We start from the raw sequence: 14,564 nt of genomic DNA on the forward strand, positions 1-14,564 counted from the left end.
ACGGACAATAATATCTAGCTATAAAGTTGATTTTACAGCCTCTCGGTTGAAGCGAACATTGACGCTATAAAACTGAGTTGTTTTAGGGCCAGTTGCACCATCCTTCGCACTTGACACTCTTGACACAGACTGATCAACGTCACCCGGTGCGCCGCGGTGGTTTACTATGAAACTTTCCATACAATAAAAATTTGCGAACTGTTTAACGATGACAAACAGTTTGGTGCAACCGACCCTTAGTGCACGTTGCACCATCCATCCGCACTTGACAGACTGATCAACGTCACCCGGCACGCCGCGGCGGTTTACTATGAAACTTTCCATACAATAAAATTTAGCGAACTCTTTAACGATGACCAAAGAGGATATAATAGGATAGAGCGGTACTGTCACAGTAAATTTTGTAACTACAGTAAATTCACTGCCATCTATCGACGCACTTTAAAACTAAAAATAAAGATTTATAAAAATACGATAAAATTTATTTAAATATGGACAAATGATTTTTTTTTATTTGCATTAATTATTTTTATATGATTTTGACCCATGTTATTTCACTGATATGCGTTAAAATTGTTAAATAACAAACGAAACCGTCAACGCCCTCTATACGAGAGTAGGCCAAAGGTAGTAGCGCCATCTGATCGAGAATCTAAACTTCGTGATTTTCGAGGCACGTTTTTTCCTTAGACTGTATCCATCTATTACGGAGTTATATCTATCTTTGCGATGACAAACAATTTGGTGCAACCGACCCTTTCTCTTTTATAGTGACGGGCTGACGGCTAAACTATGTTTACTAGTACTAGATTATGGTAATACGAGTAAATCACTAAACCACTCTATTTAAACGTACCAGCGTAAAAACTGTCCTGCTTAATGTTTCTTTTTTTAGGGTTCCATACCCAAAGGGAAAAAACGGGACCCTATTATAGTTAACGCTATCTCTACTGAGCTCGTTCACTTACTTACCTGTACTAACAATGGCATTCTGTTAAACAAAAGCCATTATTTCTTTTGTGTGAGCGCGTGGCCTTTGTGCCTGAGGCTCACACACAATGGTCATGCGCTCAGGCACAAAGGCCACGCGCTCACACAAAAGAAATAATGGCTTTTGTTTAACAGAATGCCATTGTTAGTACAGGTAAGTGAACGAGCTCAGTAGAGATAGCGTTAACTATACTAAGACTCCGCTGTCCGTGTGTCTGTCTGTCACCAGGCTGTATCTCATGCACCATGATAGCTAGACAGTTGAAATTTTCACAGATGATGTATTTTTGTTGCCACTATAACAACAAATACTAAACAGTACGGAACCCCCGGTGCGCGAGTCCGACTCGCACTTTGCCGGTTTTTATTTATTTTATTTATTTAAACTTTATTGCACAAGCAAAGAAAAATGTACAAATGGCGGACTTAATGCCAAAAGGCATTCTCTACCAGTCAACCATTAGGTCAAACAGAGACATAAATGTTGATGCAGTTTTTATTTTATATGTTAAATGTTACACTTTAAACTCTCGCGTTTTGTATGTTAAATGTTTTTTATCGTTACACTTAAAACTTTTTTTTTGAAATAGACATTTATTATATACTTATTTTATTATTGCTTAGGATTACCTTTATCGAATAATATTCAATTAGGCTTCTTATTCACTAAACTTTACATTCACGCTCTAAATGAAAATATTGATTTTAAAATTCTAATTTCCCGCGTTCGTAATTCGTTGTCGGTTCGAAGTGCCCCACGGCCCGAGAAATACTGCCCTACTGAATGATGCCAAACGTAACTATTTATTATTAACCTATGTCGTAATAGATACCTTTATGACATCACCACTAAACAGCGAAAATGCAGTCATTGCCAAGAACAAACAAAATATAAGTAATTGCCTATAATGTATTATGCGGAGTCCGATCGATCGATTTGTGATTATTCTAGTTTCGTTTACTTTGGGTAAGTACCTCACAATAATTATCTATCATGTAGCTTATGGCAGCAGTATTGTCTTCAAATTTATTCTCGGGGTGTTTCAAACTTCAATAGGTAGTCTTTGAGATTAGGCTAACTTGCAAAATGTTAATCTTGGGTAGAACAGTCAGCAGAAATAATATCTACGCAACTAATGCAATCGAAAACATCTTGGTTCTCACTTGAATCTACATTAAAATTAAATATAGAGCGAATATCATGATATCATTAATCATATTTGGAATGTAAATAGATTCTTGCAATTGACATGTATAAAATCAAATAATTTGACGTAGGTAAGTACACTCAGCGTTAAATACTCTGTAGCAGTCAAAGTGGCCAAATAGTTCGGTACACTATACTAAATATATGGTGTACCGAACTATTTGACTACTTTGGTTGCTACAAAGTATTTGACGCTAAGTGTACCTAGTTTACTGAATCCCTCCTCTCTCTAATGATGAGCATAATATTTAGTTTGACAACGTGACGGTAACGGTATAGTTAACGCTATCTCTACTGAGCTCGTTCACTTACCTGTACTAACAATGGCATTCAGTTAAACAAAAGCCATTATTTCTTTAGTGTGAGCGCGTGCCCTTTGTGTCTGAGGCTCACACACAATTGGCCACGCGCGCAGGCACAAAGGTCACGCGCTCACACAAAAGAAATAATGGCTTTTGTTTAACAGAATGCCATTGTTAGTACAGGTAAGTGAACGAGCTCAGTAGAGATAGCGTTAACTATAACAGGGCCACCTACCTACATTAAAAATACCTACGTACATTATGTACCTAACTAGGTATTGTATTTTCATATTACAGCTATAGTAATGAAGCAAGAAAAAGTTTGTAGGTACCCTTACCATGAGTATGCTACGTAAGCCGAAATATTTTAGTGACTTTACATACACCTGCAAACTGTATGCATGTGCATGTGCATGGCCACTTTATGAATAAATTCCGTTCATAATGTGTTCAATGTTCATTCAATTTTGCAGCTCCTGTAACTTTCTAGTAGAATTAGACTGGATTGGCATACCTACTTATTTAATAAAAGTTTATTTAAAAAAAGTACAGAAACACCCCAAGTAATAACTTGTTAGTGGGATAGACAGTTAATTCTAAATAAAATGAAATATTTACAATGAAACTTACCCTCAGACCTTCCTCCATGGCTCCGAGACTTTCATCGGGCAAATCCGAGAGGCGGGCTTGTACATTCCTTACTTCTTCTAGTAGACTTTCTATATCATTAGATAAGTCATCCTGAGAACACACACTCTTATTAGATACTATTATTCTGATTACTGAAGTCGAATCTAAAGATATCTTGGTAATTGATGTTTTTTTAATAACAAAGTCACAAAAAATAGAGTGGTTAATATTAAATTATATAAAAAAACGAGAAAAACTAAAAGGAGATGACATCTTTAAATTCCACTTCGTTTCAAGCTAATAAATGCAGGAAAAAACAAAACAGACGAGCAGGTCAAACGCATGGATAAAGTTAGCTACGGACAACATCAAACCTAAATATAATACATTAAATTTGGCACTGGCTCATGCTGGGAGGCCATTCAACACCAAAAACAATATTAACGGTATTAAGGCTAGTGAAAAAACGAAAGCTCATGGTAGCTATACGAAAAGGAGAAGGATGAACAGTGTCATAAAAATACTGTTTTGATATTTAATTATGACAATTATTATAGTTATTAATTTAGTTTAGTAGTACCACTATATATCTTGTCAGTACATATAAAACAAAGTCGCTTTCCGCTGTCTGTCCGTCCATCCATCTGTCCCTATGTATGCTAGATCTTTAAAACTACGCAACGGATTTTGATGCGGTTTTTTTTTTATGAAATAGGAGGCAAACGAGCAGACGGATCACCTGATGGTAAGCGATTACCGCCGCCCATGGACACCCGCAACACCAGAGGGGTTTTTTTAATAGATAGAGTGATTCAAGAGGAAGGTTTATATGTATAATTTGTAAAGGTTTTGTGTAAATTAGTTGAACTACCCGTGCGAAGCCGGGGCGGGTCGCTAGAATGTAAATAAATGATTTTAAAAATTATGACATTTACTTCACCAAAAACTTTGATAAATGATAGCTAGTAGATCAATTATTACGAATAATCAATGAAGTAGTACCAAAGAGAATGTGGAAATTGAGGCTAATGAGGTGTTCATCCGATAAAACATTTCTTTCAAACATCAGGGTAACTACTAGGATTTCTTAAAATGCACGAAATTCTTGCATCAGACTGACCTGACTCGTATTTCATTCACTGCTATTAATCCTTTGATCGATAGTTTACTATTTTCAAGCCCAAGTAAAATTGTTGTCTTTGATCTCTTAAAAAAAAGCATAAATTTCGTCGATCGTCTTGTAGTGGCCAATTTTACGCCAATAATACATAATAACAAAAATGAAGTTATAATAAAACTTTACAGAAAAAGGGTTATAAAACAGTATGCAATAATAGTCATTCAAATAAAACCATAAATACAATTATAATATTATATTTTATTACAATTTTAAGACCACTGCTTACAAACTAGAAAACAGTGTTTGACGCGTGGATTGCTACGATGACTAGACATGACTATATTTAGTACTAAACACACTACATTGACTAGAATAAATACTACATACTCCAAATGCGTAAAAGCTATTGCGACGACAGTACATGCCGAGGTGGGCGCTACAAGACGACCGGCGATGGCTGGTGGTGGCAATTCACGATACGTGTGATAAGTGAAATTAAAAATTTAGTATAAATATCATGCCAAACATAAATAAATTGCAAAATTGTACAATACGACTGCACTTCAGTCACCTTAGGTGTCCTCCGGGCTGCCTCTGCCGCCGGCTCCTGTGAGGGTGGGGGAGGACGTGGTTCTAAGGGTAGGGCTGTTAGTATATCCTCTCGGATGTCACCTAAGCGGTCATCGCTAATAAGAGAGTCTATTGGCGTTTCTATGCTCAAGTATGAACTTTGGTCTTTCCAACTGCATATTCCGCCGGGCAAATCCATTGAAATATAATTCGAATCAAAAGGTGAACCACAAGGGTCTTTAGTCTCGTCCGCATCGGACGTATGACCCGAGCTGCCGCTAGGATCCTTATCTTTATCGTTTTGATCGTTTAGGTGTATTTCTACTTTGGAAGCAGGAAGCGTTTGTGTTTTCTTAACAATTGATAGAAAATATTGACATTCCGCGTCATGGTATATAGGTTTTTCGATCCAAAATGAATTATCAATAACCATGTTTTCTTCTAGGCTATCGCGTTTAGTTTTATTAAGTGAGACAACTTCTGGAGTTTCAATTTGATTCTGTTCGATAAAGAGATGTTCAGCGTCATCTATCGCAGATTTATCCACCCAGAAATTGTCTACTTTTATATTAGATAAGTTAGCAATGACGTCATGAGCAGGGTTAGAAAGGTCTGTTATTTCTACAGCTTCTAGCGGTTTTTCAAACATTTCAGCCGATACGCTATTGTTGACATTATCTTGAACAGTTTGCTCCACAGTCATACTTTTAAGTTCATCGATTGGTTCACCTACTTTTTCCTTCCCATTTTCTTGTTCAAATTCCTTATGGACTATAAATTTACTACAAATCGTTTTGATTTCATCCTGTGGATGCTCCATATTTGCTGGTTCATCTTCTAACAATGCGTCGATCATGCTGACGCTTATATGCTTATCACCAAGTGTTGCTTCTTCTTTCGATTTTGTATCTTTAGAAGTTGGGAGTGGCTCCTCTTCAGTCATTTCAGTCTCAGTCTCAGATTCAGGAGACGCTAATAAAGGGGTAATGTTATCTATAACATCATTTTGAGACTCGGAACTAGCAGAGCTAATTAATTCTTTTGGCGTGTCACCGCTCACTAAAGAAGAATCTTCAGGTTCTAGCATTTCTTCAATTTCTCTTTGCAAGTCAGCCATTTTACTTTCAAGCGACAATTCTTCCGTTAATTTTGTATCTGTCCTGCTAGTTTTTACGCTCATTTTTGTCTGCTCAGTTTTATATTTTTGTATATTGTCCGTTTCAGTTATTTCAATACATACAGGAGTATTAACGGATTGAATGTCTTTAGTTTCAGTAGTAATAGAAGTTATTTCTTTTGTTGGACTTAGTTCTACGGTAAGAACTTCATCTATACTGCTTGGGTCATTTTTCCAGTATTGAGCTTCATTATAAAACCTGTCTTTGATAGGTGTGTGAATAGATTCAGGACTGGACATTGAAGTTTGAGTAACTAACTTATCAACGATGTCTTTCGGTTTTTCGTTCACCTTTATTTCCTCTAATGGTTTTAATTTAATACTTTCCCTAAGAGGTGAAGACCGTTTATTTTTTTTCTTTTTCTTATTTTTATTTTTATCTTCAATTTCTTCTAATTGAGGTGACTTTACTTCAGTTTCATTTTTAGGCTCTACATACGTTTCATGGACTTCTTTAGATTTAGATATGTCTTCTGATTTTACAGTGTCTTTGGATTTATTTGATCTTTTCTTTTTATCTTTCTTTGACTGTTCATCTTCCTCATATGTATGAGTGACTTCAGTTACTGGTGATTGCACATTAATTTCTTTTTCTTTAGACTTTCCTGACCGACTTCTATTTTTCTTTGGTTTTTCAACCTTCATCAATGTTTCCCTTTCTTCATCCTTCTCCACAATCGTCTTTTCTTCTTCATTAGGATTAGTGTCCACTGGTTCTATTGGTTTAAGCATGGGTAGAGCTTCAAACCTATTTTCAGATTTTTCACGTTTTTCATACGAAAGTGTAACATTTGATTTTGATTGAGACCTGTTATCTCTTGATCTAGACCTAGAGCGGCTCCTTTTCTCAACAATAATAAAACCTTCTGTATCAACAGGTGCTTCAAGTTTATATTCGGAACTACTTTCGTCTACTAATATCAGTGGTGGTCTGTGTACAGGAATTTCTTTGTTCGGTACTTCTTCGACTCTTTCAGGAGAAGAATGATGGATTGCAACTATTTTTGCCCAAGTATTTTCCATCTCTGTTTCCGGTGTAATTTTAACTTCCTCTCGTGCGCCGGATTTCACGTCATGTTTCACATGAAATTCATATATAAGCTGTGATTCTTGTTGTTTAGTCAAATTACTGTCTATATTTTCATGCAACCCTTCTGCAACTACTTCAGCATATGATTTGCCATCCTCACTGCTTTTGGCCCAAACATTTATCGGCTCAGTAACATCTGCTTTTGGTTCAGCATCCTTAGATTCGGTACTAATATGCGAAGGCTGCTCGACGATTTTTTCTCGCTTATCTTCCTTCTTTTTCTTCTTTTTGTGTCGCTTTGATATAGCTTGCGTGTCTTCTTCCGTTACTTTATCAGTCTCATTCTGAGTTTCCATAGATGGTTTGTCGGCAGGGTCTGAAATGTCCCTTCCAGACAGAGATTCTGTTTCCTTCTTAGTTTGTAAAATGGTTGAATAAGAAGATTTCACTTCAGTGTCTGTTTCAGGAGTAAGTGACATGTCTTTAGTTCCATGTAATTCCGGAAATTGTTTTTGTTGGTCAATACCCAGAGGAGTAATTACTTCTGACGATGATTCTACAGATTTGTACATGTAAGAAGGGGTAAACTCAGGAGCATCAGCTGATAAATTTGAAATTACTACGGGATATGAAGGTTTAAATTCGGGAATAGAGTCTATAGAAGGGAGTAAATCTTGTAAGCTATGAATGGGAGATTTCACTTCGGTTCTAATTTCGGAATCTGGACGTGGTAAAACTATTTGTTCAGTATCCGATTTAGATTTTGTTACATTAACGAAATTTCTTAGTTCCGGAATAACGGATTCAATGTCAGTATCCTTATGTGATATAATATTTTGTTCTAATTGAATAAAAACGTATGAATCTTTAGATTTCGGAACACTTTGGTCCATAGTAACAGATTGCGTATCAGCTTTAGTAAATGTTTTAGATGCAACATCCAAGGCTGATCCTATTTCACGTTGAATAAACTCACGAGAATCGTTAAACGTGCATGGTGGTGTATTTACTACTTCCAGATTGCCTTCTTCGATTATCGTAGGTACATGTTCTAACGATGGGTTTTCAGCAGGTTTCTCACTCAGGTCGGATGTTACAATAGTACCGACTTGAGAAATACTGGTACACACTTGTTCATTAATGGTATGAATAATGTTAATTGTTGAATCTAAATGTTTTTCTTGAATCACATCGTTTGTGCTTACTATGACGAAATCTAATTCATCATCTATTTCCTCATCTGCAATGCAAGAATCGCTTTTTTCAGCTACGGCGCTTGATCTGGTAGCACTATTATCACGTTCGACAATCGTTTGAGAAACACCTTTATCAGAGGATAAATTTGGTTCAATGACAACAACTTTCATCGCTTCTGTAGATTTTGAAGAATTTTCATCAAATGTTTTATCTTTAAATATCATAGAAACTAAGGTATGCTTTAGTTCTTCCTCAGGTATTATATAGTCGGATTGCTTTTCTTCATAATTTTTATCAAATGGTGCATCTTTATTCGGAATACAAGACTCAGTAGGATCTGAAATGGTAGAGGTAGAGCTTTGAGGTTCTACAGCCTTTGACTCGGCTCCAAAAAGATCTTGCTTATGTATTTTTTCAGCTTGAGTTTCGACTGCTTGCATACTACTATCATCTTCCATGATTTCCGCTAAGGTTTTGTTTTCTTTTTCAGTGATAAGAACAGCCAGTTTCTGTTCTGCATCTTTAATTTCATGATAACTATATCGCAATGATTCTAAAACCAAACCCAAGCTGCCCGCAGGTCTAGGTTCTGTATCCTTGGCAGAATTTTCAATCGCGTCGTCAATCAAATTGGTAACTTCATTTAGTTTTTGATCGGCTCTCATTTCTTTTTCTGGTATTATTACACAATCTTTTTCTTTTAATACTATAGAACTTTTATCCGTATTTGGTATTATCTCGTCCGACGTCTGTGTGTTAACGTGAATACGTTCCTGCGATTGTATTATGTCTGATCCAGTGATTTCTTCATGACAACGGCTTGTCGTTACAATTGCATATAATTTTTCTGCGTCATAAATGTCTTGATAATTAAATCTAGGCAATTCATGGAAACGTAATTTATTTATATTTATTTGACTGTTGGTCATAGTGGTTAATTCTTTCAATCCATTGGCCACAGGCACAGATTGAACATGCTCTAAACTTGTTTCGGAAATTGCAGCATCAATATATTTGTCTGCTTCTGAAGATGTTGCGGTGAGTTCTTCATCACTTGTTGAAACTGTTGTCTCTTGTATTTTGATGGATTCCACATTATTAGTAGACGCAACTTGTTGACCATTTTCAACAGTCTTTGCGATAGCTAATAAATATTCAGCGTCTTTAATTTCATGGTAGTTGTGCCGTGTTTGTTCACAGACAATATTCATTAAAGTCAGTTCTTTGGCATCTTCTTTAATTGATACGTTTGTATATTGGGCTTCAGACAACGTCAATGTTTCGAATATCTCAACATCAGGGGTATGCTTAGGCAATTCTTTGAAGGTTACCTGCTTAGCAGGAGATTGACGACATTCTTTCGTCATAGCATATATACTTTCAGCATCCACACGTTCGTGATAACTTTGCGGACGCACTTCGTGACTAAGGTACTTATGAGCATCCACATGCGGATGCGGTTCTTGAATACCTAAGTTTTCAATACTTGTAACTTCGTTGTTACCAGTTGTAACAGTAGGTTCAGCAACCGTTTGTAAATTTAATAATGTTTCATTATCTGGTTCAATAAAGGTCTTGTTTTCTTTAGTTGGTATAGTTTGCAGAGTTGTTCCAATTGGAAGGGCAGCAAGTAAGGCTTCGGCAGCATTAATCTCATGATAACTATACTTAGGACTTTTTTCTCTGAGCTGCTTCAGAACTTCTGTACAAATGTCAGTAGTTTCAGCCGATTTACGTGATTCTTTCGGTACTATGTTCTTGACCACTTCTGGTGCAGTCAATAAATTAACTTCAGCCAATTTTTCTTCACGTTCTTTAAGTACATACTGATAATAATTATAATCTATCTGATCAAAATCTAACTCTAATGAATAGGTTTTGATCTCTTCAAGCGCGTCATAAGGAATTGAAGAGTTTTGAGATTCCTTTTTAACATTTTTATTGCGGTGTTTCACCGAACCAAATATGGCTTCTTCGACCTCATTTGTATTTTGATAATCTGCTGCTACTTCAGAAACGGTTATATCGTGTCCCGTTTCTATAGTTTCAGCTTTATATAACTCTTTGAAGTCGGTCATATTGGTTTCTTCGCCTTTGACGTTAGTTTGAAATTCAGAAACAGTTATGACCTCCGTTTTTGAAATTGTATTGGCTGAAGTTTCTGGTACATGACCGGAAGGTATCAATTTATCAGCTTCTTCTAGATGGGGTTTTTGGAAGTCATCTTTCAAAATATCTACACTGCTGTTACTATTATCGACATCAGAAGAGTCAGTTTCTTCAAATGTCTTTACGGAAGATGTGTCAATCTTTTTAGAAACAGTGTGTGTGTCAATATTTTCCGCTGTGGCCTGTGTATAACTGCTTATTACATCACTGACGACAACATCTGATCTATCATGTGTTATTTTTAAATCACGGACACCTTGCCCTAGTCGTTCTTTGTCGGCTCTCTCCTCTTTAGTGATTTTATCATAATGCTCTTGATTAGTGGAAGACCTTGCATCAGTGATTGCACTTGCAGTTGATTCTTCAATATTTTCCGATTCTTCCAAAGAATGGTTTTTACTGCTGAACACTTTGACTGTCCTGATGGGAGGTAGTTTCTTTTCTTCGTGAGTTATAAGGTATATCGTTCTAGTCTTTACATCTTCAATTAGTGGTTCGATAGTAGTTTCTTCAACTAATACAGTATCTTTAAGGGATTCTGTATTAAAACTTTTATCGTTATTATTTTGTTCGCTGGCAGGACTTGATGCTGTTTCTTGTCCCTTATTTTTAATGTCAACTTTAGAAACAACCGAATCTTTGGTTAACTTCGTTTCGTTAGAAGTACAAACACTAACATCATGTATATTATCTCTAGAAATATTTTTAAAATCTTCCTTCAATATGGCGTTAGATTCAAGTATAGTCACTTCAGTGGCTACCTGTTGAGTTGTTTCTAGTATTTCTGGTTGTTTAATCATTTCTAGAGGAACTGATTCTTCCTCAGCCATCAGTGTATTCCAGTCCATTGTTATAAGGTTTTCTTTTACTTCTGATACTTCATGTATAATATCTACATTGTATTCAGTCTTGCGAGATTCTGACAAATATTCAGAACGTTGATTTTGCTTAGGTATTTTTTCCGCATACTTTTCTTTTTTCTTTGATGCCTGTGACTCTTCGATCTCTTTTAAGGCTCGTTCTATTTCATCGTCTACTACTTTCGGCTTTTTAGATTTAGGTTTCTTTTTATGGCTCTTCACTACTTCGAACTGCTCTTCATCAGTTTGTTCAATGGGCTTATCTTCCTTTTCTATCAAAACTTGGGTCTCAGCCGGGTTTTCCACTTGTTTAGATCTTTTACTTTTTGACTTGCCTTTAGCGCTTGAGCTGGCAATATTTTTACCTGCTGTTGTTTGTTTCTCCATAGTGTTGTCAGTTTCTTCATTTTTTTTTGTTTCAGAAACTTTTTCTGGGTAATTAGCTAAATGTTTTGTCTTCTTAGACTTGGATTTATCCTTGGCAGATTTATTTGACGTAGGATTTAATTCTGTCTCTTCTTGCTGAAGTAGAGTAGCCTCATTGATAACTGTTTCTGGACTCTCCCGGTTTAGACTGAATATTTTATTATCGAGTCCTGTTTGTCCCTTTTCCTTCTTAACTTGTCCTATTTCAAGAAACACGTCTACTATTTCAGAAGATTCACTCTTAACTGTCTTATTTTGAGATATATGATCATCTATTTGTGTAGGGATATTTGACACTTCTCGGGTGTTATCTTGGATGGTTGTTTCAATATGTGTTTCTAAATCAGTTTTAGTTTTCGTTTCTGTCAAGTTTAGAGCTTGATTTCGAGTTTTAGTACTACCTTTTTTGTCTTTCTTTTTCTTAGATTTCTCTCTGGGAATTTCCACTTCAGTAACCTTTGTTTTAGTACCTTGTTCAGACATATCTTCTTGTTCGCGTAACGTTTTGTTAAAAGAAGATTGCTCTATAAATTTATCTTTTATTTCTGAACTGTCTACAAACTCACGAGTTGGCGATGTTTCACTTGTTAATAATGTTATTTCCAAGTTACTAGATATTTCAAATGATGATGTTTCTGCACCGTGCAACTTTTTAGTCTGCTTATCGTATTTAGCATCACTTTCATTAAAATTACTAGTACCAAATCTATCATCCTTCGGTACAGTTTCAGTTATATTTTTTATATCTTCCAAATGTGAAACATTCAAAGCATTGTCAACAATCTGTGATCGTTTATTGTGTTTTTCTTCTTCAGGTTTCTTCTTTTTACTTTTAGACTTTTTGTTATCTGGTTCATTCTTGACTTGCTGGTTAGTATCGTCTGATACGTCAGTTACTACTTTATTATTTTCTAGTGTTTCAGTTATCTTTTGATGTTGCATTACTGGTTCTTTCGTTTCTGGTTCTTTAATCTCTGATTCAATAGTTATAAAATCTGTGACCATAACTCTGTTCTTATTTTTCTTAGACTTGAATTTTTCTGTCACTCCCTCTTGTGGTAAAATTTGGATTTCAAGAGTCTTGTCCTTGTTAACTTGATTTTCAAATGAAAATTCAGGTTCGGTCTTTTCATGAATATCCTTTATTTTCTTTTTCTTGTGTTTATCAAGACTTTCGATCTCCTTAAGCGCTTTTTCAATTTCATCCTCATCAGTTTTGTATTTCTTTGTCTTTTTCTGTTTTGCTTTCTTATGCTCAATATCAATAGGTTCTTCTTGCAAAACTTCTGTTGAAACCATTTCAGTAACAGTTTCGACAACAGTGGCGCTATGTTGCACTTTTTTAGTAACTTCTTTTCTAAAAGTCTCTGGTTTTTCTACTTTAATTTCAACGGAGGTTGGCATGTCGTCGTTATTAGCGTCATCAAAGTCATCAACTTCTATTACTTTTTTACTAGCTTTTTTCTTTTTCTGCACTTGAGTGTCGTGAGCCTTAGTCTGCCTTTTTTCGGGAGCTCGCCTTTGTCTCGGCATGTCCCTGGAGCGGCTACGTTGCAATCGCTCTGGCTTCTCTGGTTTCAGCTTCAAATTATCAGTACGATCTTTTTGGATTATCCGAGTTTCCACATCTTTTGTAACTTCCGTTGTTATACCAACTTGCGCGACCTGTGGTTTCGGAAGAGATACAATTGTTTGTGTTTTAGGCTGTCTACGTAATCCTAGAGCTAGAATTTCCGCATAAGATAACTCCTGAGATCGACTTCGATTGTCAGGATTGCGCTCCTTTTCCTGATAGTCAGGTCGAATTATTTCTAAAGATGGTACCGGGAGTTCCTCCACGGTTTCCACAACCTGTGACACATGCACGGGTTCCTGAACCTTATAGTCCATAGTTTTGTTAACATGAAAGTCCTCTTCAGTATATGATACAAATTCGTCCCGACAAATTTCTACCCTAATAGGTTCACTTTCACATTCATACACGCGGGTCTCACTGGACCGAGCACTATCTGTACATTCACACCGTGCACTTATTTCACTGTATTCGCCGTGAGATGCGGAGGAACCGATGCGGGGTTCTTCGACATTAAGGATCTCATAGTGCCTCTGGGTGCTCGGGTATCTCTGGGAACAGATGGAGCTGGATCTGGAGCCCTGTCCGCGGACTATCTCAGCGTAGGTGGTCCCTCCGAGCACCCAGGCAGGGCTGCGGCCGCGACGCGGCTCGGGCACGGCCAGCGGGCGGGCGCGGCGGTCGGGCGAGCGTGCGCGCCGCGCGCGGGCGCTGTCGGCGGTGGCCACGAGCGCGGCCAGCGTGCGCGCCGCCTCGTCCGGGGCCGTCGCGGACATCACGAAGTACGGGTCCAGGCCGTAGATAGCCTGAGTCAGCTCATCGATACGCCGGGTGACCTCCTGATACGCAAGTACGGACAAATACATCATTTACAAGTGTTCGTTTAGTTAGATGATTTTGTTTCGTGTGGGCGATGAAAGCTGAGGATCATGAAAAGAAACGACAGTGGCTGCGATGTTTCGTTTATATATATTCAATTTTTAATATATAATAATTTTATAGAGGAATCGAATAGATAACTAGTAGAAGGACTTAAAAGCTAAATGATTTTGCGGCTACGCGTCGGGCAGCGGGTCCGCGTCGGGCCCGCCGCGCTGTACTAAAAGTTTTATTCGCTCGTTTCGCGCCTGAATCTTGCTCTGCAACAACTTGACTCTCTCTCGACATGCCTACGAGGATACGTGATCGACAAGTTAGTAGCGGGTGAGGGTGGAGGAAACAAACAAAAGAAAAATAAAAATGAATGCATAGCCAGTGGTAATGTACAGGTGGCCCGATACCGCTCACGAAACGGCCGGGTCGGTGCTAAGCCG

General features: G+C 37.2%; 1 protein-coding gene across 9 annotated transcripts in view; it reads right to left on the reverse strand.

Annotated features, from left to right (window-relative positions):
- Window positions 1-14,564, reverse strand: part of LOC134745501 (muscle-specific protein 300 kDa) — a 298,426-nt gene that overhangs the window by 57,046 nt on the left and 226,816 nt on the right. For 8 of the 9 annotated variants that reach the window (XM_063679556.1, XM_063679589.1, XM_063679605.1 and 5 more), the window contains 2 exons: window positions 4,821-14,090; window positions 3,130-3,240 (listed from right to left, as the gene is read on the reverse strand). In XM_063679556.1, coding sequence (XP_063535626.1) covers window positions 3,130-3,240; window positions 4,821-14,090 — 9,381 coding nt within the window. The remainder of the gene's footprint in view (window positions 1-3,129; window positions 3,241-4,820; window positions 14,091-14,564) is intronic. The other variant, XM_063679613.1, reaches the window with a different exon arrangement.

Source organism: Cydia strobilella, chromosome 1 (genome assembly GCF_947568885.1).
Source record: "Cydia strobilella chromosome 1, ilCydStro3.1, whole genome shotgun sequence".
Taxonomy (NCBI): domain Eukaryota; kingdom Metazoa; phylum Arthropoda; class Insecta; order Lepidoptera; family Tortricidae; genus Cydia; species Cydia strobilella.